The sequence below is a fragment of the Borostomias antarcticus genome (assembly GCF_949987555.1).
Source record: "Borostomias antarcticus genome assembly, chromosome: 3".
In the NCBI taxonomy this organism is placed as follows: Eukaryota; Metazoa; Chordata; class Actinopteri; order Stomiiformes; family Stomiidae; genus Borostomias; species Borostomias antarcticus.
The window spans coordinates 4,017,692-4,043,924 of NC_140236.1; the positions used below are offsets into that span (position 1 = coordinate 4,017,692).

The window sequence follows — 26,233 nt, forward strand, 5'->3', positions numbered from 1 at the left end:
ACAACCATTTATTTTACAGTTTAAAATGTCCTCATGGAGGAACAGCAAAATACACTCAAAATGATGAAATAAAGATTGATCAAAAGATGAAAGTTCAACATTAATCATTAAGTTTTGTTTTTTTGTTGGTATTTTCTTCTCATTTGTTTATCAAAATAATAAGTGCCTTCAACACAAATCAACCATGAAAATAATTCAGCCTGCAGTCATAGAAATATTTACATCACAAAACTGAGTCATGGTTTACTTTCTGGATCGGTTCCCACCTAGCTTGTCAGACCGCTTTGTTTTGTCACACAAAACAAAATGAGGACCCTGGAAGGAGAATATAATAGAGGAACGTACACAGGAGCACAGATTGAGAACATGATTATATACAGCTTGGCTCAGGAACACACCAGTTCAGGGAGAGAGATTAAGAGGGTTACACATCCATTTATGGCATGATTCAAGTCACATTCTTTGCCTTATGGATTAATGTTACCCTTTTACATCACTAAAAGAAGCATGCTATTGTTGACACTAGCCATTGCCTTTAGACTAAGGTACTGATACCGACGTGTAGCAACCTCAGAGACAGCAGGGGGCAGTGGAGGACACAGAGACAGAGAGAGATGAACAGTATCTGCAATTAAATGTGAAATACCAACATCCATAGCACTTCTAGGAAATGTAGACAATTTCACAATGGAGTAGTCACAAAATTGAGCAGACAAAAAGAAATACAAAGTAGTCAAAACAGAGGCTGTTACATCTAAGTGGTAAATACAAAGTCAAGTATGAAAATAGATTCTGATCATTTAGATACATTGTGTTCTTATCTGAAAGACATTTTGGCACAGAATCCATTTCTGAAAAACCAAGGCTTGAATGTCACTCCTAGAACAAAGGTTGAAAATGATGAGCTGTTAAGTAATCCACATGGTCTCCTTGAATTGTTTCAGTCTTTAAATATGTATATTTACACGGTTTTGCAATTGTCCACAACACATTTAGGCATGAAGAGGAAGCAAAACAAAATAAAAAAATTAAATATTTTATATATAGTCCCCTTTTGAGGCATTGAGTGTAAACTGTACAACTCCACAAAATCCCATCATAGGTTCCTGGGGAAGGAACACCGATGATAGAATGAGTTGACTCTGGAAATGAAGAAGGAAATTAAGTTTGCTAATGGCGCACAAGAAAAAGCAGTGAAGAAAATGGTAAAGCTATCATGATTCTCAAAATGAAGATTTCCAGCAACGTTTTCTTATTACTTGCACAAGCAAGGCTATTCACAGCACATTAACATTTTATTCTCAAATCTGTACAAAGTTCACATATTTCATTACGTTTTTTTTCTTCAACATTAGTGCAATGACTGATCAAATCTGTTTGTTTGTTTTTTAAGAAAATTCAAAAATAAGAAAATTCACAATCTTTTTCTTCCCGATGAGAGTATAAACATCTGTTAACCTGTCCCTCTCGTTCCATTCCCTCATTCCCCTTAAATACGTTGAAAATCAGGATGCAATCTGGTTTACCTTCAATTATGACGAAAGTGACATGAATGATCATAAAATTGATCATCAATAATCCCTATTCCCCCCTTCCGTAGGCTCTCGATAAAGAATGAGAGTTGTGGAATTAGAGGTGGAAGGATGACTTAAGGACTCGGTGAAGCGAAGTTCATGTTTGAACAAAAAGGTTCATGTCATGAACAAAAAGGTCAAAACCTTTAAAATAAAATAAAAATGAGGCATTTCCCAGTTTTCAAAACTGAATGAGTCCCAAAAAAGGCTGGTGTTGGCTTGGCTCTTGAGAAAGGAGGTAATTACACAGAGGCAATGACAATCATGAGGTGAGGGGAGATGCTGGAGATGCTGTTGAGAAGGTCGGGGGCGAGGCGCGACAAGTGGACCTCAGAGAACTCACATGGTGGGAAAATCTGCACCACATAAGCTGGCTGGAATGAGAAGAAATAGATAGGAAATAGTCAGTTGCTAATTTTTTTGGGGAAATAACTTTGTTATACTAATAGCAATATAGCCACATTTGATTTTGACCTTTTGGTATAGCCACTGGGCTACCTACCGCCAAGAAAAATGAGGTCATAACCAAGCACACATACCTGATTGGAGCCAGGGTTGGGGACATTGATGATACCAGCTGCCTGTTTGGCCTGTAGGTAGGTGATGAAACCTCCTTTTAAGGCGTGGGTCTGGTTAAGGACATCCTCCTGGTCTCTACCGCAGGGCAGAGCCAGCAAGAGGCAGTAGTCACTGTCCATCTGAAAACAAAACAATCCAAGTACATAATACATATAAATATATCTACTGATAATAGTTTGTCGGATACTAGTTTATCTTTTCTATAAATAATAATCTGATAAAAATTGGCAACTGTTCACTCACCATCATTCTGCGGGCCACACCCTCCAGTTGGACCCCCTCCAGCCTCATCCTCTGGGCTATGCGGAGCAGGGATCCTCCCTCTGGGGGTGGTAGAGAGCGGTGGGCCAGCACATTGTTACCAGAAACAAAGTGGAGCTGGACCGCAGCCTGGTCATTCTTCAGTGCCAACAGGCCTTGCCACACAATAGGGTATTTCTGTGCAAAGAGATGAGGGAAAGCCAAGTCAGAGAAATATTCCAAAGCAAAGGTACGAAATGTCTTCATCCTGACCTTGTGGCCAGATAAAAGAAACATATAGTCACTCATAGCACAACAGAAAAGTTATCAAATGCACACAGCATTTCTGTGTGCGATATTTTTTGCCACTGCTTTATTATATATAGGACAGTATAGAGTGATAGGAAAAGTGGGAGAGAGGGAAGGACATGCAGCACACTGCTTGAGCTGGCTTTGAACCCGGGCCGCTGTGGTAAGGACTAGCCTTGTGGTATGCGCCTTAACCTGATGAGCCACTGGGGCGCGCCCCATACACATAGTATTTCTGTATTGCACCTTCATCAATCCCCCTTACCATTAAAAGCTGCACCATGTCCAGAGACTGGTGTCCCGAGTGCTCCATTTTACCCTCAGGCCGCAGCTGAGAGGAACTTGAAGGGGATGCTGTTGGAGGCGGGGTAGACAAGAAAGCTGGCGGGCCCTTCTGTAGAACTAGCTCTTGCTTGTGGGACGGAACCACGGGAGGTGGATATGAGGGCGAGATTGTATCCCTCTGCATCCGGGACACTTGGGATAGATCCATGGACGCAGTGTGGCGCACGTGGGACGTCTCCGATTTTATGTTGCTTCCGCCACCTAGTGACCCAGCAGATAAGGACTGAGACAGCTTGCCCCTGTGCCCCCCATCACCATCCTGAGGGACATAATAAAAAAATAAAAAAAAGGGTTACAAACCATGACCTTTTGCATTGGACATTTTAAATACTTTTATGTTTAAAAAAAAATATTTTGGACAACACTGAAATTAAAGATGAATGAATGTCCTCTGACCTGGGAAGGTGTAATTCCATGCGAGGCCAGGTTCAATCCCATTGAAGGGTGGCTGGAAAACTGAGAAGGGAAGCCTCGCATGTCCCGGTACATCCCAAATGATCCTCCACCACCTGGATGCATGAGCTGAACCCCTTGAGGATGAGGAGACACCATAACAGGAGCAGAGGGATGCACTCCCATGATTCTACTCTCTGTGTGAGGTGGGTGTGACATCTTTCCCTCCAATGCCTTTGGAGGCTCTTTTCCGGTTTGCAACATACTTTTCCCCACCAAAGGACTCTTGAGGGGTGCAGAGATGTTGCTGAAGATGGCTCCACCAGTCTCAGGAGTGCGTGGCCGCCTTGCCTCAGCATGCTCTCCGAGCTGATGGTGCATGAGGATGCGGATGTCCCGGTACTGGTCCAGACGTAGGCCTGGATGGAGTCCTCGGTGGTCAGCCTGCAGCATCATCACATCTGACTGCAGTTGGGGTGCAGAGGGTCTGCGTAGTGCCTGGTGGAAGTGCCTGGGGTCCTCTTCTGTGCTGTTGCTGACTGATGGCGCTCCAGCAGAGCCTGATGTGTGAGAATGCAACACCATGTCTCTGATCACTGGCTGAGGTGTATTGGACCGCTGTGGAGGTCCACGGGCAGATGGTACGGAATCTGCTCGTCTCCCGTAGTTCATGCCAGAGAGCTGTGGGCTGTTCATCCTGACCTCCCCATGTGAGGTATGGCCTATGGATACTGACTGGGTGATGCTGTGGGTAGGCATTATTACCGACTGCTCTGGATGTGGGTGATGCATACTGGAGACATACTGAGACATTGCAGGCATACCAGGACCAAGGACCACAGAGGAGCCAATAGGGGAAATGCTAGGAGGGCAAGCTTTGGCAAAGGGTGAAGGTGAGTGCCCAGTTGTTCGAGGGGAGATGGGTTCTTGCTTTAGGTGTAGGGCTGTCCGATCAATTTGGGTGTTGGGGCTAGGGCTCATTCGGTTTCCAGCCAAAGACGGGTGGTGTGGGCTCATGACTGGGCTGAGGTTAGATGGCTGAGATGGCTTGCCCATCTCCTTCATTGGCATAGAATCGGCTCCAGGACCTTTCTTAGCATGCTGCTGCATCACAGCTTGATTGTAAATCAATACTTGAGGACTAGTGACTGGTTGTTGGAACATCTTTACTGCATTACCCTGGGAACCATGGTGATAGGAAGTTTCAGGTTTATCCAAACCAGTACTCTCTTGCTTAACAGAGGAAATAACAGGGTGGGAATTGTATGACTGGCCAGTCAGGAGTATTCCAGTGTGTCCATATCCAGTGGGAGTTGGGGGCCCTTTAGGCATAGGAGTTTGGGATGGGGTCAGTGGCTCTTGCTTGATCTGAGATTTGGACACTGACTGCTGAAACTCAATGTCACCTGCACTTGCTTGCGGGACCTGGCTAATTTTGGCACTGATCCGTTGAGGTCCTTCCGTTTTCTGACCCGAGTAACTAAGCACCACCACACCCTCAGAGGTGTTCACCCTCAGACCAGGACTGGAGCCTGTGTTGTAAGGTGTGTTCTCAACTAAAGACCGCCCTCTGCTATTTGCATCCTCTGATGCATCTACCCCATGGTAACGGTTATTTTCATTCACGCTAGATCTGAATTTCTGCTTGGGTAAAGATGGGCCAGAATTGCGGTTGCTTAGGGAGATTCGTGGGGCTTCGTCCGTGTCAAAGGGCATTGGTATCCTACTGATGACAGAAGTGGTAGAGGATGAAATGACTGAGTGCACTTTCTCACCAAAGTTCTGCTGGGTCTCTGCGAGTGGGGATGGTTTTTGAGGGATGTGCTGTGGTGTCATAGATAATGGTCTGTCTTCTGGATATGAGTGCCTTGTGTCAGAGGAATTCTCATTCTCTGACATTCGGGGCTCTGCCAGTGTAGTTGTCAACATCGTTGTGGGGATTGCATTGCTATTAGACGCCGATACATACTTAGGTTCCATCAGGATCTTTCTCAGTGTGCTGGAACTGGGGTCAATGTCTGATGCCTTAGTATCAGGGGGTAAAGGAGGATTCCCTGAAGAGGTCCCAAGAGCGGTTACAGTTGGTGCAGAAGGAGTGACTATGGTCACCTGGGACGTAGGCGTAACTTGGATTCTACTCTCTTCTGATCTAGGAATCCAGTCTGGGGAGATTGGCATCTTGCCAGAGCGGGACTGAGGGATGTTAAATTGGGTTGGGGGTGGTGTGAGGGCTGGAGACGGAGATACAGCAGGTGCTGATAGTTGTGTTGATGGTGGCTGTTTTTTACAACTAGGCAGGCTGGTGGTGTTAGAGTGAAAGGCTGATTCTTGGGGTACTGGTTGCTCAACAGCAGGCTGTTCTGCCTCCTTGGGGGTGTCCACAGTCATTGCACGCATAATATCACGTTTGCAGGCAGGAGCTGCAGTGACAACAGATGCTGCTGTAGTTACAGCAGCTATAACTGTAGCTGCCTTGGAGTTAATGGTTTCGAGGTCTTCAGGGATAGAGTCTGGTAGTTTGATAGGGGAGGGTGTTGGTTCTGGTTCTGACACCTCTTCAGCAGTCTCACCTTTCCTGTTGGCACCACCTTTCCGACTTCTTGATTTCTTTGGAGTCTTGGATCTGTTCTTGCACCTTGTCTTCTTGGGGGTTTCTGGTAAAGGAGACTCCTCTGGCACAGAGGGAGCTGACACTGATGGTTCAGCTGCCTTTGAACCAGGCATTTGTGGTTTGGCACGAGGCAGTGTGATGCCAATATCAATGTCTGCTTCAATAATATTGTTGATAGCCATGTGAATTTCAGGTTCCATTGACTCATTGGAAGGGGGTGAGATCAGTGGCTCTGGCGTAGGAATGAGTGCAGTGTAAGTTGGAGGGGCTGTGAATCCATCTGCATCAGCAGATATCTCTTCAGCAGTAATAGAATCGATGGCAGCAGCAAGTTCTGTTTCACTTGCAGGGTTTGCTGGTTTTTCTTCTTCAATCTCAGCCTCAGCCTCTGGGTCCACTCTGACAGGGGGCAGTGAGGCAGGTGGCTCTGTAGGTGGTTCCTTGAATGGTTGAGGAGGTTGCTCTTCAGTAAGTTTGGCAATATTTTCCACTGCCCTTTCAAGTTCCATCTGCCGTGCCAAAAGAGCAACTGCCGGATCTACAGGCTGCTCAGGTTCAGGTGGAATTTCTTCTTTTGCCTCTGGGCAAAGTTCTTCTGATTCTTTAAGATAGCAGGTAGTCCTTGTTTCATCCTTATCTGCTGCTCCTGGTTTTGTTAACTTAGGAGGAGCATCTAATGATTCTGGGTCATCCTCACCCGAGTGAAGTAAACCTTTCACATCATCAACACTTACTCGAATCTCAAGGTTTCTCAAACTGTGTGACTTATCTTCAGTCACCTGTTTGGCGTTTTGTGTCAACTTTGGAGCTTTTCCTTTATTATTCTTTTCAGATTGTTGTCGTTTCTCTACAGGAATGGATTCTATTCTCTGAATTTCCCCTTCAGAAGATTTTTTATCAATGTGATCTGTTGAGTCTTTTTCATTTTTCTGCAATGCATTTTTCTTTCCTTCCTCCATTAACAACTTGTCTACAGGTTCGGACTCATCTTTAGCATCAAGCTCAGGTTCTTCAGAAATTTTACTGTCGTCTGTTTTCTCTGCTGATAACACACTCTCAGACTGTTTGTCTACCCTGCTTACATTCATGCCAACTGAAGTTCCTGAGGGTGTAGTCATTTGTGCTGACTGCACCTTCAGTGTACGGGGTGAATGCCACCCCTCAGAAACTCTTGAGGCATCTGTGATGGCAGGCTCTTTGATATCGAGGTCTTCCTCTGACATTTTCTGATGGTCCCCTTTTACTGGTGATAAATCTTCGCCTCGCCTGCGCGTCTTGGGTGGGCGACCTCGTCTTGTGCTGGTAGATGGATTTTGTGGATCTTGCGGCACCAGCTCTTTGTCAGCTCCACGCTTACGAGTGGAACGTGATGACTCCACTACCTCTTTGCCTGCTTGCTGAGCCTCTCCTTCCTGTGGTGTTGCATAAACTGATTTAACATTTCTGCGTCGAGCCCTTCCATGAATTAAATTTGCATCAAAGTTTTGCTCAGAATCGGGGGCATGAACTGGTGACTTGGTAGTGGTTTTAGGCTCAGGCAATCCTTTTGACACCTCTCCTCGTGGAGATGAGGCCCTTTTGAGCTTCTCTCTATCAATTCGCTCACTCTTTCGGGTTGCTGGTTTCTCAGGGGCAGCAGTTAGAGAGGACTGTGAATTTTGGGCTGACACATTTGGCTTGACCCTTTTACTCTTGGTCTTTTTACGGGTTGGTTTTGCCCGTTTAATTTCAGCTTCTATGGCTGGCACCTGAACTTCGTGACAGACCTCAGATTTATGGGGTAGCTCAAAGTCCTTAGAATCCGGTTTCTCTGCTTGGGGCTCTATTTTTATGTCTTCCATATTCTCTTCCTGCCTGGGAGAAGCAGAACTGTTTAATTCAGTAGGTTCGACCTCAACACTACTTAGAGAACCACCAGGGGTGAGAGGCTTATCATAAAGGAACGAAGCATATTCCATTGTCAAATTAGTTTCTTTTTGAGCTTTTGGCTCATACAATTGCTCCTTCAGTTCAACTTTAATCACTGGCTCTGTCAGGACTGGAGTAGAGAATTTCCTTAGAATAGGAGCAGCTTTTTCTGTTACTTCTAGAGGAGACTGTGGTGGAGATAACTCATGGGTAGGTTCCACTTTTTCTTCCTTAATCAGTGAGGAAGTGTGTTCTGAAGATGACGTTACAACAGCTTCTTTCTCATGCTGTGGAGACATCTCTCTGGGTGAAGGAACAAATGGTGAAACAGGCAGTATTAGTGAGGGACTGACTGGTTTAACATCCGTTTTCAGTTCAGGCTCTGACACTTTAGGAGACTCCTCTTTATCTCCAATCTGTCCTTCAATCTCAGCAACCATATCAACACTCTCAGCCTCCTGTGGAAGGTGGTCTCCTTTCTTCTGTTGAAGCTCTAAAAAGCGGCTTTGGAAAAGCACTATAGGCTCTTGAGGGAGCTCCCCTCTTGCCACAGGCTGTCCTTCAACAGGATCTTGTTTGACAATATGCTTATCCACCCCTAATTCATAATCCTGATCTTTGCGCTCAAGATGTTGCAGTCGGCGTGAATCTTGTTCAAAGATTGAGCTATGAAGAAAACGAGAAGCAAACAGCTCTTGCCGCTCTTGATCCTGTGGTTTAAGTTCATCCTTTTTATCGCTCAGCTTTCCATCAGAGTCAGTACAAATCTTTTTCTTCTTCGTGTACCAAGATGGAATAGGTCTGGGTGCCAGCTCTACCTTTTCTTTATCCGAACAGTGGGAACTTGGGAAGCGAGAAGGAAGAAAGGACCAATTGTCTTCTCGAGAGGAGGACAGTGACCTGGCTCGCTCTAGAAGTGCTTTTGTGTCAGGAGTTATAGTCTTGTCTAATGCAAAAGAATAGAACTTGTTCTTCTCCAGGGAGCCGGAACGCTTTAAGTCTGTCAATCTCTCCTCACGTTCCCTGAGGATATACGAGAGAGAGGTGTTGGATTTGGGGGAATGGTGTTTGTTCTCACCATCATCATCTGATTCTGACTGCACTTCTCCTGGTTCCAGTTCACGAACAAGACGCTTATGGATGCTATCCCGCTTTACAATACTGCTTGGAAATGTCATGTCCATTCTGAGGGAATCTGATTTGATCCGTCTCTCCCATCGTTGCAGTAACTCCTCATCACACATTGTCTTAAGCTTTGGAAATTCAGAGTCAGGGGAATGAAACTGGTTGGCTGTCATGTCAATGTTGTATTTCATTGACTCAATGCGTGAGAAAACCTTTTCTTCTGCTTTTGGAGAGTCTTTATTGTCTTTGTTGGTGACTGACTGTGATAACTGGGAGGCCTCCTCTTCCTCATTTGAGGGAACTTGACCCAAGACTTTAGAGGATGTGACACTCTGGTCAAGGCCTTCATTTAAATGTTGGGAACTCCTGTAGTTGCGTTCCTTCTTATTGAGAATGTCATGGTCAAAACAGTCAGATTTCCTCCTTTTACTGGATAGAAAATCATCTGAGGTATCTTGAGATGGATTCCCTGTCACCATACTGCACCTTTCAAAGTCATCTATGTCAGTGCCTAGTGGGCTTTCAGATTTGCCAGACTTGCATGGCTCTTCCATTTTCCGCCGGAGCAGTAGGTTGTGATCCATTGGTTTTCCACAGCTCTGAGAGTGGTCAGTGTCTGAGTCAAGTTGTTCTTCACTAGCTCCTATGCTTCTGCACTGTCCCTCTCCATGCTCATCCATTTCTATGGAGCTCTGTTTCTCCTCAAATTGATCCAGGACAAGACTACCATTGTCAAAGACTGTATTACTTGTACTCTGGCTTTTTAATCCCTCATATTCCATTTTAAGACACGGAGGCTGCAGGAAATCTATAGTCCCCTCTGTTGGTTCTCCTAGTCGTGACTGAAGTTCTAAACTGAGGCCCATTCCCATAGAGATACTTTCATACTGTTGTGGTTCATCACTTGGACTATGAATAGTTACCAGTCTCTCAGATGTAGCCTTGCGGTGCTCCTTCTTATACATGCCTTTTAGCTTAAAGTCCTTGTCACCTTCAGTGTCCTTTGCTAAAGTATTTTCTACTAGTTTCCTAAGGCCTAGTCCACCATCCTCCTCCTCTTGAGTGGCCCTCTTCAGTCTATCAGTCTTCCCTGTTGACTCCTCAAAACGCCTCTTTCGTGCAGCCAAGCGTTCAAAATCCAGAGAATTAGTCCCATCAAGGTCAGATTTTATATGTTTCTTGGCTTTTGTTTTACCATCCTTTTCAACAACCTCAACCAGACTTGCCATGTTTTTGTCTTTAGGCACCTTCCCTTGCTTGGAGATCTCTGCTTTTTGGGGTTCCAAGCGGAAGAGAGGGCTCCTCTGGTCAACTGTGGGTGATGCAAGCCAAGGACTTTCATTCCCTCCCCTCAGTCTTTGCTTTTCCTGGACAGCATGACCAATTAGTTTGCCTTCCTTTTCCTTAACTCTTGTTAACTGCACCACACAAGGTGGAAGGTCCAGCCGCCCTTTGCCAGAGCCCTCTTTTTCCTTTGCCAGAAACTTGCTAGCTTTGCTATGAAGAACTGAATCTGGGCTGATATCTCTCTCAAGTTCAGGGTCCGTCTCCGATGATGTAATGCTGGCTGAATGCACTTTCAGCTTCTTCAGCTTCTGTTTCTCACCTTTCTCCTTTTCACTCTTCTCCTTGTGTCCAGTTCGTTTCTCCTTATCGCTCCCATTTCCACGTTCAGCTTCAAAGAGTCTCTCCTTCTCTGGTTTTTCACTTTTGTTATATCGATCAGGTCGTGCCTTGTCAGTTTTTTCAAATCTTTGCGGGGAGAGTGAACTACAACTTCCACTTCGTTCTGAGGACCGACCACAAATCCGACGATCTGAGTCACTCGGTAGACGTTCTGAAAGAGAGGGAGATACGGTGGGGCTGGCAGGGCGTCGGGGATGAGAGGGGCTCTGGCTACGCTCAATTGTCCTCCGTCCGTGGTCGTGTTCCCGGTCTGTTTCAAAACGCTCCCGTTCTCTTTCCCGCTCCCTTTGTAGATAGCTGTATTTGCGGATATCCTGCTCATAAGGGTCTCTGTAATCTCTGTATTCACGGGGGTCATCAAAGTATCGTGGGTCATAGAAGTCCCCTTGGTATGGGTCCCATTCTGTATAGAAGTCGCGACCTCTGGCTGGGTATTTGCGCCGTGGATCTTCAGTGTAGGTTCCAGGGCTTCGCACATTCTCATAGAATGCCCTTTCCGCTGGAAACTCATATTGCGGCCTGCGCTCATCCCTGCCAAAATATTGTAAAAAGAGCAAGAAAAAAAACATTATTGCATCATTCAATGTCATTGGAGGTTTACATTGATAACAAATGCTGTATTTGTTGAGAGCTATGCAAACCTTCGTTCAGATAAAATCTCATAGAAGTCTCGAATATCTTGCCCAGATGTCTGCATTGAGCGGTAGAAAGCCATCTGACTTTCCTGATTGGCAAAGTCAACCTGAAAACCAAAACATAACTTATAAGAATCATATACAAACATAGTGATAAGGTGTAACATGAAGTTACAGTCTGCTATCCTTCATTATATTCCCAAAACATGTGGTTCATTAGCATGTTGAATTATAAAATAACATTCAGTACTGCTCACCTTGATTTTATTTCCCCCAATCTTCCAACCCTTGGTCTCCTTAACGGCAGCCTGCGCATATTCTATGTTATTGTAAAGAATAAGAGCCATTCCTTTCATTCTGTCAAAGACAACCTGTGGAAGGAGGGATGAGAAGAGTTTGAGTGACTATTAGATTACAAGATCAAAAAACCTCAGGGCCCTAACAATGTAAATACACTATTTGGATGGGTGAAAACAAGGAATGATAACCTTACCTTGACAACATGTCCGTAACGACAGAAGTGACGAGTAAGATACTGCTCTGTGGTGGTAGACGCTAAACCATCCAACCAAACACAAGTCGTTGGCATACTCTTTCCAAACCCCAGCTTGAGAGAAGACAGAAATAATATAAAAACATGATTACTTTTCTAAAATATCAGCTTCTATAAATAATGCCATCATCAATAATATAGACACGTCTTTACAGAACATAAGATGTAAAGTAAAGAGAAAAGAAATTCAAATATTAACGCTCTCCTCACCTTTAACCTATTGTTGCCAAGATACTCGCCATCCATCTTCTTTATGGCCTTACAAACACTGGCAATATCACAGTACTGCAGAAAGGCATACTGAGGAGCACCATTAACTTTCTTGATGTCAATATCCTATATGAATGGAACGAGAGGGAGCAATGAATAAAGAGGGACTGCAAAGTTAAAAAATGTGTTTCTCACAATACATCAAGTGCATTTACCATTTAGTCCTCAATACTATAATATTATAATTTAGGGCAAAGACATCAGCTGAAAGTACTTCGATACAGAAAATGTTTGACTAACATTTGAAATCATAATGCAGTCTAAAAAACATCCCCCAATCACTCATTAGCATCAGCATACCACTATTTCCCCGAAGCGTTGAAAGATGTTGAGGAGATCATGGTAGCTGGTGGTCTTCTCCAGGTTGCCAATAAATAGTGTTCGTGTGGCTTTGGGATGAAATTCATCTATCCTCTCATCCAAAGGCCGGAACTCATTCTCGCTTTCTGTCTCTGACAAGGAAGGAACTACTTCTTGTTAATGCTTTCATTAACCTTATTTTTCATTTTATTTTTTAAAACCTTTTTAATCATTATGGTAGATAAGACGTACCAGGACCATTCCAGGCCGTGACATCAATTTGCATTCCGAAAAACAGTTTCCCCTTTGATGCACTGAAGGCCTTCTCCTGGTCCTCCTGCTGGCGAAAAAACACGAGACCATAGCGATCCTCCGAAGCTCCGTGGATCTGCACCGATGTCACCTTTCCATACTTCTTAAACTCATGGAACAGGCCGTCTTTCAGACTTGTATCTGGAAAGTGAGGAGGTAGAGTGGCAAAGAATAAATCCACTTGGTGCACAGAGATATTTTATTCATTTAGTTTAAAGGTTAAGTATGCTATTTTGGACGTTCAGCCCTATTTGCGGTCTGTCTAAGATGAATCACATAGGAACCATAATTTCACTGATCACTCCAGTATTGAACTAGACAGAGATTTTCACAGGCTCAAATTTCTTTAGAATGGAAGTGGACAGGGCCACGGTCAACGTGTTGAAAAACTAAAGAAAAAATAGCACTTCATGTTTTTTCCCCTAGACAGGAAGCATACCGTCTCCGTATACTCTCCTGTGAATTGTATAGAAATCTGAATATGTTTACGTGCTCGGCATGGCTTGGACATGAGCATTCCTCTGGTCTCATTTTTACTGCTCCTGTGGAGGACTACGTGTCGGGTTCGGAGTGAATAGTAGTAAATAGTTCTGGTTCAAATGTCGCTGGTGTTTCAACATTCGGTTTGCAAATAGTCTACATTTCACGGGACAGCATACTGAGACCAAGTAAGATTAAAGCATTAGCTTCCCGTCTCAGAAAAAAACTACACATTTTTGCACTGACCGTCCACTTCCATTGTAAAGAAATTTGAGCTACACAAAAATCTACTAGCTCAACACTTTCACTGGAGTGAAATTAAGGTATCCACGAGTCAAGTTTCATGTTAGACAGACCGCAAGGGCTAAATGTCTGAAAAAGCATACTTTAAAGTAACTAAAAAGCATAGTTTAAAATAACTTTAGAGTATAGGCCAAGAACAACCATGAACATCAACATATCTTGAAAAACATGCTCTAAAAGTGCAAGGATATAGATGCAAATGGAGCCTAAAACTGATATGATGAGTCAACCACTTACCTGTGGAGCGCACAGGAAGATTCTGGACTTTGATGCCAAAGCTTTTGCGAGGCTCGTCCTTGTCAAGGGCAGGCAGAAGAAGTGTTGAGGGAGCAGGGACAGCGGCAGACTGCACGGATCGAGCTGGAGAGTCATCACTCGAACTACTGCTGGAATCACTATTGCCAGAAAAGAACAGTTTTAAAGAGAACACTGCTCATGTCCAAGCATCTCTATCATATAAAAGTGAAAGGAATCAAGGTATTCAAGGAGTTGAAACTAAGTTAGTCCCATACAACTGAAGTTCATAGAGAAGCAATGCCCTATAACACATACTGTAGTAGAAGAGGTCAAAGTTTAGAAAACAATGAACCACAACACCACTAGTGGACAAATTGTGCCTTTTGTGGGGTCATTACAGATCAACACTGGCTGATGGTGGAGATGGATGAACAAAATGTAAATGATGGAATACTAAATATGTTCATGCACACAAGGAAGTAAAGAACCTATTTGAGAGCGTAAATAACGAAATGCTGTATAAAATACATTTGTAGGGGGAATAGGGAATTATACTCATACTATGTTAATATGCATCTGGCCCTTGAATATAATCGATGCAACCCCGCTATTCCTCTGCCTGTATACATTTTCTATATTCTGTCTCCTCTCTGCCGTTTCCTTCTCTGTTCCCCCTCCCTCTCAGACAATCCCGGAAGTGCTGCTGTCGGAGCTTGGCCTGTGGGAGTGGGCAGGGAGCCAGCAGTGGCCAGAAATTTCCAGTTCCAACTGGATCTCACGGAGGGGGGGGAAGACTCACCCATGCACAGAAGTAGGCAGTGAGAAAATATATCAGCCCTCTCCTAAAATTCCCTGTAGCATTTCTTCCTGTGTGCTGCAGGATGCATTCTTTGATGTCTTTTGTGTCTCATTGTAATGCAATTGTTTTTTCTTCTGTGCCATTTATTTACACTAGCTGCTGTTTTCTTGGTAACTATCTTGCACAGAGGCCAGATGCTACAATACATCAAGCTTCAACTTAGAAATTACTATTTAAATCTGCTGTTTGCAAACACATCACTACATCCACCATCTAATGCAATCGTCATATGTCTTGAAAGAGAATTATTTTAACGTCAACATTTTCAAACTAGAACGGAAATGTGTTTCTTTTCTTTTTAACGGAAATGTGTATGCTTAGTCTTTGGAGCAGTAAAGAAAACCAAATTCATGGTAGATGTTGACAACCAGACATATCTAGACATTTCGTTAGGCACTTCATTGTAAATGGTACCCGTATCATCTATGTATGACAAATAAACCACCTTGAATCCTTGAATAAACCACACTGACTAAGATTTGACACAATTTTTAATAGCTAGCTCGGCTAAAGCCTATCCATCATCTTAAAGATACTACATTGAACTTCGCTATAATTCTAATCTCTTGTTCTACTCTTGGTGCTTACAAACCAAAATAGGACCCTGAAAATTGTACATAATGTCACATCGCAGGTGCACATGGTTTGTGTTCCACATTACTAACCACTTTGGACCAAATAATTTAAAAAAGAGTTTAAATTTGCGCACCTGACCTCACCATAGACGGATCATGAAAAAATGGGTCCCTGGGCCTGGACGTGTAGAGGGGCCCCCCTCCCTACCAGCTCCCCCCCACCCCCCTACAGCCTCCGCCGCACCACTGTTGTTCTCAGTTTGTTTTCTTTAAAAAACTGGAAATGCCAGGAACCTGCTGTAAAGCATCTTATTGCCTTGACTCTTTTTCTTTTCGGATCTTTCATTTTGCTGCTCCGCTTAATATGTGATGGTGCTCCATTTTACATGTACGGTTCTTTGTCAAGATCAAACAGATTGAACCACTTGACCTTGTGACCTGCACCTGTGTGATCTGTCTCGAGTTCACAAACTTTAATAGTGCCCTCTATAGACTAGTTTTATAGCCTACTCATGTATCTATGGAAAGGTAGCCTACATTCCCACCCATTAGATTAACGAGTAGGCTATAGAAAATATGTAGCCCACACAAGCTTCTCTCGTGGGCCCCTGTTCAAAATATGAATGTTTTTTTTAAATGTTTGTGTAAGGAATTTCACCCTAAATTTCTATCGATGTCCCTGCAACAAGAAATGCAAAGGGCCGCCTGAGCTTTTGGGCCCCTGGGCCTGGGCCGGTAGGCCTGTTCGGTAATATGTCTTTGGACCCCACCTCCCAGAGGTGAATGAGCGTGATTTTGAGTGATGCGAAAATAGCTGCCAATTGGCTCTACATTTTGAAACATCAACACTATGGATGAATTGCCCGAAAAGGGTAATAAAGTCACTTAGATTGTTGATTATTCTTGAACCACATATTTTGAGGTCGGATCCAAATTGTGAGGTTAGAAATTTAGTTTGTTTGTTTCGACCGCACATTTTGATTGGCCAAGACGCATTCGGAGCCGTGCCAATAACCACAATATACCAACGGGCAAATCACTGGTAAAGGCATCTCTCCATAAATGCTGTCAGCTGTGTTGAGTTGCTATAGCAACGGTAAACAATAGAGAACTATTTCAGTTTGCGGCGGGCTGAAAGCAACGCAATTAAGCGAAATTGAACGCTACAAACCCATCTTCTAAAAAAATAAAATAATGACAGTGCAGTGCTGTTGTATAAAAGCAATAAAACACTCGAGCTGTGCCAATAACAACGGTAAGGCACTCCCTCTTGTGTGTTATTGCTTAATTATCCTTCATCAACTACTCTATACTTCAGCTCCTTGTCCTCTCTGCAACATTCCCAGCAGCTCAGACTTTTTGATCCTAGTCATAATTATCCTGTAACAGTATCCACCCTGTCCGGTTCATATCAAAAACAATGCACTGGGCTCCAAAGCTGCCAACATCAGACGTTTTTTTAAGAATAATTATCTTTAAGGAAATTACACAAAGTAAGGTCGTGACCAGGCCTGAACAGGCTCCCAGTGGCAGCTCCTAGGATTAGGCTATAAAGCATGACTGTAAAACCGTTAAGTGTAGGTTCACCCACCTGCCACTGGTACTGCTGCTGGTGCTGCTGACAGAGTCCGAGCTGGAGGACCGGCTGTGAGATCCAGAGCCACTGTGGGAGTGAGGAGGGCGCGTCGCCTGACTCGCCAGCCTTTGCGGAGAGGGGTTCCGTGAATGCGACGAGTGTGGGGACCGGCTGCGGCTGCTGTGGTAAGTTCGATCCCCACGCCGTCCCCTCTCTTCTCGGTATAAGTCCCTGTGGACCACGCTGGCCAGAGTAAAGGGTTCTCGGGCGCGCGGCTCATACCGCGGCTCTGTGGTCTCAAAGTGGCAAGGGCTCCGGCTATGCGAATGGTAGTAGCCCACCCCGGTGGACGCAGGTCCTCCACTTCCCACTGCTGCGGCTCCACCAACCACAGCTGCTCCACTGACGCTGGCCACAGTGCCCACAATACTTGCACCGACTCCTGCAGAGACGGTTCCTCCACCTCCACTGGCAGTGCTGGAGCCACTCCCACCTGCACTAAGCGTTCTCTCCCTGCCATCGCGGTAGTAATCCGTTTCGTAGTGGCGTTGGCGGTCAAAGCTGCTACCAGCGCGGTCAAGGTGTCCATAGGCACTGTGATCATATGCTCGTTCCCGACTTTCAGCAGTCCTGAGTAACAAGGAGAGGGATGGAAGGAGGAAATGGAGAAAGAGATGCCTGTTACACTAGTTTTCACGATCGATTTGAGGACTCGCTGAGCTACGTGGGATATAAGGATATAAGACGAACTGTTCTGACCGTGTTGGGTTTTTTAACTGGATAGTATAAAAAATAATAAAAATAGCAAGTATTAATTCTGAGAATCAGGAAAGAACGTTAGCATCATGTCAAGCCTTATCTGGTGGACTTATCTGGTGGAATTACGATTTGAGACAACACACTAAAGATAAATAAATATTCAAAAGCATCTTAATGCTATTGAATACAAAATATGCTGAATTATTTCATATGTTTATGATTCAAGTAACTTCTTGGTCAAGAAATTAGTTAAGTCTGACGTTCAAATAAATGGAAACTGAACTGTAAAGGAAAACAAAAATGTACATTAGTGGAGGCAAAGTTGTGGTGTGTGGATACTTCACAATATGTGCACTCACTCATGGATGGAAAAAAAGGTTGCCCCATATTCCCACAAAAATATGTTTCTAAATGTATTATGCTATTTTTTGCTAGTATGATAGATTCCCATCTATTTCAAGGTTGCTGTAAGTTCTTAGTCTACTTGATTGCCACACTGTAGACCTTCATCAAACCTTGTGTGAATCCGTGCACATACAAACAGTAAATCTAGATGGTCACCTAAAATAACAAATAGCTAGCTACAGTAACAATTAGCCAGCTAGCTAGGTTCTAGCCTGGGATTGTTTCTAATTAATTATTGAAAATAATTGCATTAAAGAAGAAACGTTTGATGTGCAAAGTTGTTTTAAAGCATTCTTGTGGGATAAATCAATATGATATCTAAAGATCCTGTGTTTGTCATATTTTACTTTTAAAATAAAGTATAAGTGTAATTTTAATAGCAAGGTGTGCTACACAGGACGATTTTGCAATGTAAACTTTATTGCTATCATAGCAAGGCAAGACTGGTAAGAATTGCAGTTTGTACAAAACTTCATGCACAAATACAGAAGCAGAACACACACATGCCTGTCATCTGTCTAAAAAAGATTTGGGTTTGGTTAACATCTTTGAGAAAATATAAGTGGTATGAATTTGAGAGCATATATACAAATAACAAACATTTAATTATTTGTTGTAAGTTGCTGATATTTATCTAAAAAGATGTCCATTGAGGGTATTATACTTACCTACATATTGGAATTTTAACCTAAATTAATTGTAGAATAGTCTACATCCCCATTCTTACACAATTGTCCCTATACATTGGCTACTGTTAATGATAATTTTATTTGATTACTTATAATGGGTAATTGATTAGTGGTAGCAGTATTTTGTTTAGGCAGTATGACCATTGATTCAGAATAATGTTTCTATATTTGTCTCTTACCGTTAGCTTATTGGTAAAATAAAGGGATGTTCTTTTTCTTTTTTCAAAGCAGTTTCATAGAAATTAGGCAAAGGATATCTAAGACAACACACAGATCTTTACATTCTTATGAAATATTGATCTGATACACAGCTAAATTATATTCCTCCCTCCTCCAAAGAACATTGTTTTGTGCTGCAAGTAAAAGAAAAACTGCATCAACATTAATGATGCTCTTTTTTGTGGATAATGACCTAGGAGTTAGGTGAAGAATGTAAATATCCCTTTCAATCAAATCAATCAATCAAAGCTTTATTTGTATAGCGCATTTCATACCCAGAGGCAACACAATGCGCTTTGCCTTACATTTAACAGCAGATGTGGGACTAATAGGGATTCATGAATATCATGTATGACTAAGAGCGTGTTGTGAAATTGACCGATTATCTTGACCTTTGCATGCCTATATGCTAATGAGGCAGAGAAACCAGCCTACTCAATAGAAGTCACACACACATACACACACACACACACACACGTGCGCGCACTTCAAGTTATTTACATTATTCATGAAGCCTGAAAATAATTCAACCAAGATCTGCACAGAATTTATATCCGTGATTATTAATCTGGTCCTGCATTACACCTTATCAACAAATTGTCTTTGTTCTTTGATGACAAGTGCATACTTTTGTGTGACCAGGCCTTGCCAGCTCAACCAGTCTGGCTCTAAGTCACTTATTATAATGTTGCAGAGATAAATGCTATTTCTTATTGACAATATAGCAATACTGGCACTATCTTCAAAATCTGAGTTTTGTAAGATTGCAACTGATGCAACATATCAATCATGAACCTGGCAACTAGTTCTGCATTAGAAATAATTTTGAAGAGCTTTGCCCTGCTTTTGTGCTCCAAGCTCATCAGGGGAATGAAGTCGGCACATTTCTAGGGAGGGAATCAAATACACTATCGTGTGAAAAAATCCAATGAGAGACTATGCGGAAGCTAAGAGTAATACGCATGAAGCCCTGGCACTTGGTGAGTCTAATTGTGGAATGTAATATAATATGGCAAAAATATGAAACCTTGTTGATTCTGCTACAATCAAATCTGTCTCACTGAGGTTCAGATAAGCCATTCAAGAGGTGCATTGCGTCATAACGACACTCCCAAGCCCAAACCTTCTATTCTGTTAAATTAAGCCAGTCTCAATCATATACTTTTTTTCCATTCTCATCTCACTTCACATGACAAATGGCTCAGAAATATGGGTGTACCGACAAGGGGGAGCAGAGGTTAGGAGCTGGGGAGTGGGGTAGAGTGACAGTACAGAGGGAAACAGGTAAAAGGTTTAGTTTGTAAATACCAAAGAGCAATTATATCTACTGACCAGCTACTTCTGTTAGTGGGAAAAAATGGAGAGACAGGAATTCAAACTAGGGGTTAGAGAGAACAGCTAAAATACACAGGGCAGGACATACCAACCTTTTGAGAGAGTGGTAACTCGACCTACAATTCCAAATACAATCTAGGGAGACAGAATTGGTGAGCAAGAAAAACTGGATAAAAAAAAAATTGAGCAAAAAGGTTCAGGTAAATCAATGTTCGATAATCCTCATCTGCACGGCAGGAAGCCTCACTTGCCGGGTAGGGCTCCAACACAGGCAGGGCTGCAACACCAGCTTTTATTCCAAAGAAAAAACAGCATATGCCAGCTGAAACGTATGGTTGTGCCATGTTGGAAATAAGCAGTCTAATTAAGCTATTTTACAAAAATATGTGGATAATCAGTGGTGCAAAACAATATCTAGACCTATAGGCTGATGTTGCTCCTTTTCATGGAAGAAGGTAAAGAAGTCCAGTCAAATAAAGAAATAATATCCACAAGTCCATCTTCAATAAAGAATGCTCTATTTAATTTCCAGCAGCAGTGAGTCCCTAGTGGAAAGTGAAAGTCTTGCATCTTGCTAAATGTCCAGTGTATCATCCTGCTTCCATCTCACTGAGCAAAATAGTCATTTTTTGAGGATATAACAGTTATTGCAGTATATAAAAAAAAAAAGGCAGATACCATCTCCATAATAATCCAGGCATGTTCAGTAAATTTTCAGTCATTTTAATAACCCAGTCAAAAATACATTTGTCTGAATCAATTGTAGCTTCCATGGTGAGTTGTTTATCCATGATTTTCCAAGGCAGGTTAGCAAAGAGACAAGCATATGGGACAGTTTTCAGGCAGGAAATGACAGATGTTGTATCCATGGACAGGTGTAGTTCCAAATTCAGGAGAGAAAGAGTTAATCCACTGACAAAATTCACGTATCTCCAGCAGCATTAATAGGGACTTTTTCTTCAGCCCCAAATTTCCGTGGTATTTCTTTGATTTGTACAATCCAAAACGTACATCCAGTACGTATCAGCGTTTGCACTCTTCTCTCCAATGCATCCATTGTATAGTCTGTCTTAAAAAAGAAAAACGTTGGGGAATAGAAATTCCCAGGTGGAAAAAAATACAAAAAGGCGAATAAAAAAGTGTCTTTTGCTCACTGTTTCTATCGTCTCAGATCACCAGTAGAGGTCTCCCAGCATTTAACTGTAAACCCCTGATACCAGACATAATCCAAAACAAAACCAAAAAGTAACCCATACCTTTAATGCACAATAGAACATCCTTTTGAAGTGTGGCCGGTATTAATCCAACAGGGGGATACATATCCTGGTTAGGTTATCCACATGACTCCAGATCACGGGGGGGAGTGCACACCACCGGACAGGGTGCAGAATGATTGAGAGCCCAATTTTTACTAATCCAAATTCTAGTTAATTGTGTCTTAAAATGTATAAATGTGTACTCTTGGTTGTTTGTTTTTTTAAATGACAATAAAAAGGGTGAGACATTAATCCACCAAGAAGGGCACTGTACTCCAGATCAGGGCGATCCCAGGGAAGGCCGCTGGACCAATCTCTCTCCAGCATCCAATAATCCTGGGAATTTTACGATATCCAATATATGCCCCGTACTTTCCGCAACTGTGATATCCACCTCACAGATATGGAATAGCTCACAAAGATAATCCCCAACAGCCATAACGCTATTCACAACACACATGGAAATGCATTTGTGTGTGTAATGTACATACATGCTCATTTACAGTATATCTTGGTGTCTACCATAAGTATGAATCCATTGAGCGACGGCGACGCTCTGAGGACTTTTGAGGTGATCCCTAAAAGATTACTTCCTGAGTATGAACTTCTTTCATATTCCCTCTTTTTTTCTGTTTAACCCCCAAACAAGTAAATGAATAGATGGTGGAAAGATGCTTGGGGGTGAGGCGTTACAAGAAACCAAGGTCCCCCTGCCTTCAGAGAAACTTTGTCCACTTACCCGTCTAGTCTGCGTTCAAAGCGTCCCTCTCTGCTGTGGAGCGACGCAGGGGGCCCATACACGGGCCCCCCCGCCGCTCTTGTGAACCCTGAAACGTCCCGGCCACGAGAGCTTAAGGTCAGGCTATCGTCCAGCCCCCTTGCAGCACTAGGAATTGTGCCCGGCTCATTGTAATCAGTGCGGAGGTCTCTGTCGCCCATCTTGTTGATAGAGTTGTGAGCCTTCTGAGCACTTTTAATGTCCACGAAATCCACAAAGGCTGCAACTCCACCTTCAGACCCTCGCTTAGGAAGGACCTTGACACTCTCAACACGTCCATATCTATAGAGAAGAGAAGAAAACCAACAGCAAATTGTTTACTTACTTACTTACACGTTTAGCAAAACACATTTTTTGTGCTAACAAGTCAATGGGTTTGTTGACAAAAGAAACCAAAGTAATATTTGATGCATTTCCCTTGTTTTACCCATTCCTCCAACTGTGTGTGTGTTTGTGGGGGGGTGAATAGGTCCTACAAGGTTATGCCCAGCTCACAAGGCAACAGTAACCAAGCAACTAAACTTGAAATCTTGGCATATGACATTAGAGATATTAGCCATTGACCAATTGACCAACATTGCCTTTATGAATACAGTAGCCTATGCTATATTATCAGTAGCCCATCTCATATCAGCAACATGCTCTTTTGAGCTATGCAAACAAGGTTCTGGTGAGGTCTGGGTAGCGCAGCATAACGACACGTGACATTTCCTGGTTCGCTGCTTTCAGATTTCCCGATTCTTATTATGCAATTCAGAGGATCTATCGGTTTTGGTGTAGCTTCGCCTTGTCAAGAAATGTAGAGCTCATTAGTAATATGAGCAAAACGAGACGTTTCCCGCAGGGTACTGTGTTCGTGCAAAGGTATTATGCCAGATAGATAAATTAAATAACAAAAACAATCTGTTTCTCTAAGAATAACTCACTAGGCGTTCCCATGAACTCAATTAAATAAGGAGCATGGTCTAAGGGTCATTTTGACTTAATGCGTTTCAATGCAGTCGTTTTGCAAAGGTGACAACTTCACAACTATAGAACAATACGTTGTTGTGATTAAGCTAATAAATAATCGGAACATGTTTCCACGTCAAACGCTCAGTGTGCTAGTCTAAACATAAAGAGGAAATTGAAATTCCCTAGGCTACAATTTAACAATGTAATGCATTCAACGGTGAAAATGAAATCACTAAAGACTACGTGTGTTATATTACCCTGGAAGACAGCCCATAAATATTGGTATGCCAGTTCCCACATCGAATAGCCTCTGACGCCATTTTAGAAAGCCGTTCACACTGCTTACTCATTCTGCCGTCCCCCATCTTCAATGACTCCTATCACACATTGGGCTGTCATGCACCTGCATACCGACTCTCGTTACAATATAGCTATAAAGGGGCCGCTAAATAGCTCGACATGTTTTCCTGCGCATCAAATTTCCTCCTGTAGAGTAGGCATAGAAGTGCACCATCAGCGGAACAAAAGTGTTTGAGAATATGGATGCAGACTGTAGCTTTGATGACAAGGAAATGAAGTGAAGCCCATAGGCAAAGTATATGCAAGATATAACCTAGGAAATTAACTGAATGGAGTAGATAAATAATGAATTCAACTTATTAAATAGGCTCTCTGTGACCATTTCAATGTATTTTGGACAATGGGCTGTGTTGCACATGCATGTCGAAATCGTATTGACAAAGCCCAATGTGTCGAACATTAGCCTACTTGACAGTGATGACAAGGTCATAACAGTACTGTATATACATCATGTATCAAAAGTAAAAAAAGTAATAGAAAATCATGTTTCAATTAGCCTGTTCCTGTTCCTCATGCATATAGTGACAGATAGCCTAGGTGGGCTGTTATTTCCTTGGCAGCCACGAGGAGCGAGAGAAGCGCTCCACGCCAGAGTCAAATCCAGGTGTATAGGCTACGGGATGTTTCCTTTTTAATTTTTGACGCTTAATAGCCTAGACTATCCTTTGCGTTTGATTTAGAATAATGTTTGACATTTCAATACATTTAGAAAAAACAATTCAAATTTAGTGAATTTCCTTTTGCCACACTGTTGCGAAGAAGATTTATTCAAAATCACCTTGCAATGACTTCAAATGTTTCTACTAAGTTGCAAAGAACACCATCTCTGGTCACCAACTCATCGCAACCAAGTGCGACCTCAATTTTGCAACAATGTTGCATTGAGGGGACCACCGTGATCACTTGCGTGCGACACAGCTGTCGTTATTAGCAATTGTTGGGCTTCGAGTTAGAATTTGAAAAAGTTAATGTTGGTTAGTAGCCTAGCCTACCGATATTCGTGTTGTTGATTAGAAAACTTAAGATCATAGCACGTGGATATAACAGTTTCGCTTTAGCTGAAGATTGCATGCAAGCACAGAAACTAGATTCTGGTGAAGCGCAGACAAGCCACAATTGCACTACTTCTGAGCCTCTGGTAGGCTATATCTTGCAAGCAAACCCACTAAGGTTTAGGTCAAAGCTTGCTTCATGGACCTTGTTTTGTCCCGGTTGTGCAGCGTTAGCGACAGTAGCTAGTTGTTAGCTGGGAGCTTGACTGGGTCCTTTGAACAGCGTGGGAAAAGACTGGACAAGGGCAACATCCCGAAAAGAACGCTTATTTCAATGGTTTTAGCGTTACTACCTTGCCATCTCTTCCTCGCGTCCAGAATGTAGTGAACAGTCAGTGCTAGTAGTAGCTTTAAGCGCGAGCTGACAGTCTGGAAATGACAATTTGCTTCAGGAGATTCTCTCTGACTTTTAGAACTATTCGTTGAAGCGTGATGTTGCACAGTTTCTCAAATCTCATTGTTACACTATCAAATATGCAGCAGCAACGTTTACCCACCGTTTGAAGTGCTCAATGATTTTCTCTTCTCGCACATTTTCGGGTAAATTTCCCACCCATAGATGTCTGGTTTCCCGGACCATACTGTGCGCTTCTGTCCCCCGGTCATACAGATGCGTTTGTAATGTCAATCCCTTCCAATACGAAATGAAATAGGTTGTGAATTCTGCGCAGTAAAATACTGTACGTAGAGCATCGATGGGTTGTTCAGACCTAATGTATCCATTAGGTTCGATCCCCGCACGCTGTTTTTGATTCTCTTTGCTGTTCAAGCGCGATCTCGGTTCCCGGGAACGCGCTCTATTACTGTTCCCGTGACAAGGCGCGTCCCTGACACACCATGCGACCTTTGGCTGTCGAAAGAATGCTTGTTGTAGCTACCTAAAAAGATGCAGCAACCTCTCTCGTAATGAGGCGCATACAGCGCACGCGTGGCGTTGTGTGTGAACTCTTTTTTTCTTTCCGATGAGATCGTCTTTCATCTTGCGCATGCGTGAGTGAACCCATTGAATGTGTGAGCTTTGAATTGACGATACAGTAGGCTACACCCCCATGGTATAGCCCTCTAGCAGTAGGACCAAAGTAACAGAGTAAAGGGAGGTGGCGGTGTGCGCAATACAATAAGTAAAATGTAGCCTAGCTATTGGTTAGTCAAGGAATATGAAGTAGTCTACCATGTGTACCCTACAGTAAGACATTAATTTAAAACCCGATAAGGCTACACAGGAGATATTCATGTTTCATTCAGCTTTTTTTTTTTTTTTTTTACAGTATCCCATTCGCGTCTATGAGTGTAGCCTATCCTGCACTGTTACGGTTTTTCGGTAGATGGGTCACTTATGTTTTCTTGACCACAAATCGAGAGAATGCTAACAGTGAGCAAAAGCTTGACAGATAGGCCTAAGCTCAGTAAATACGACCGCGATCTCCGTCTTCAAACATGGACCTTGGCCTATAGGTTAGGCTATAGCAGACTAATCTTGTAAGTAGGTGTCAGGAGAAATTGGCTTTGAGAGAGAGAGAGAGAGAGAGAGAGAGAGAGAGAGAGATAAATAATTG

General features: G+C 43.0%; 1 protein-coding gene across 2 annotated transcripts; it reads right to left on the minus strand.

The window, feature by feature from the left end:
- On the minus strand, positions 1-25,313 carry spen (spen family transcriptional repressor). 2 transcript variants are annotated; one of them, XM_084461812.1, is made up of 15 exons: positions 25,175-25,313; positions 22,273-22,593; positions 16,886-17,500; positions 13,861-14,018; positions 12,781-12,981; positions 12,529-12,680; positions 12,169-12,294; positions 11,899-12,012; positions 11,663-11,776; positions 11,412-11,512; positions 3,444-11,301; positions 2,968-3,306; positions 2,397-2,591; positions 2,114-2,272; positions 1-1,948 (listed from the first exon to the last, which is right to left on the minus strand). In XM_084461812.1, the coding sequence occupies exons 1-15, from the start codon at positions 25,255-25,257 to the stop codon at positions 1,817-1,819; spliced, it is 10,668 nt and encodes a 3,555-aa protein (XP_084317938.1). In that variant the 5' UTR covers positions 25,258-25,313; the 3' UTR covers positions 1-1,816. The 2 variants fall into 2 exon arrangements, with proteins under 2 accessions (XP_084317938.1, XP_084317937.1); XM_084461811.1 differs by having other exon boundaries at positions 12,529-12,695.
- Positions 25,314-26,233: the final 920 nt, after the last annotated feature.

Bases quoted from the DNA above. Each gene is read 5' to 3' on its own strand.
- spen (XM_084461811.1), bottom strand. From the start codon at position 25,257: ATGGTCCGGGAAACCAGACATCTATGGGTGGGAAATTTACCCGAAAAT. The intron at 17,501-22,272 runs GTAAGTGGACAA...CTTGTTACTCAG, and splicing joins TTTGAACGCAGACTAGACGG to GACTGCTGAAAGTCGGGAAC. The intron at 11,513-11,662 runs GTGAGCAGTACT...TTTGGTTTTCAG, and splicing joins TTGGGGGAAATAAAATCAAG to GTTGACTTTGCCAATCAGGA.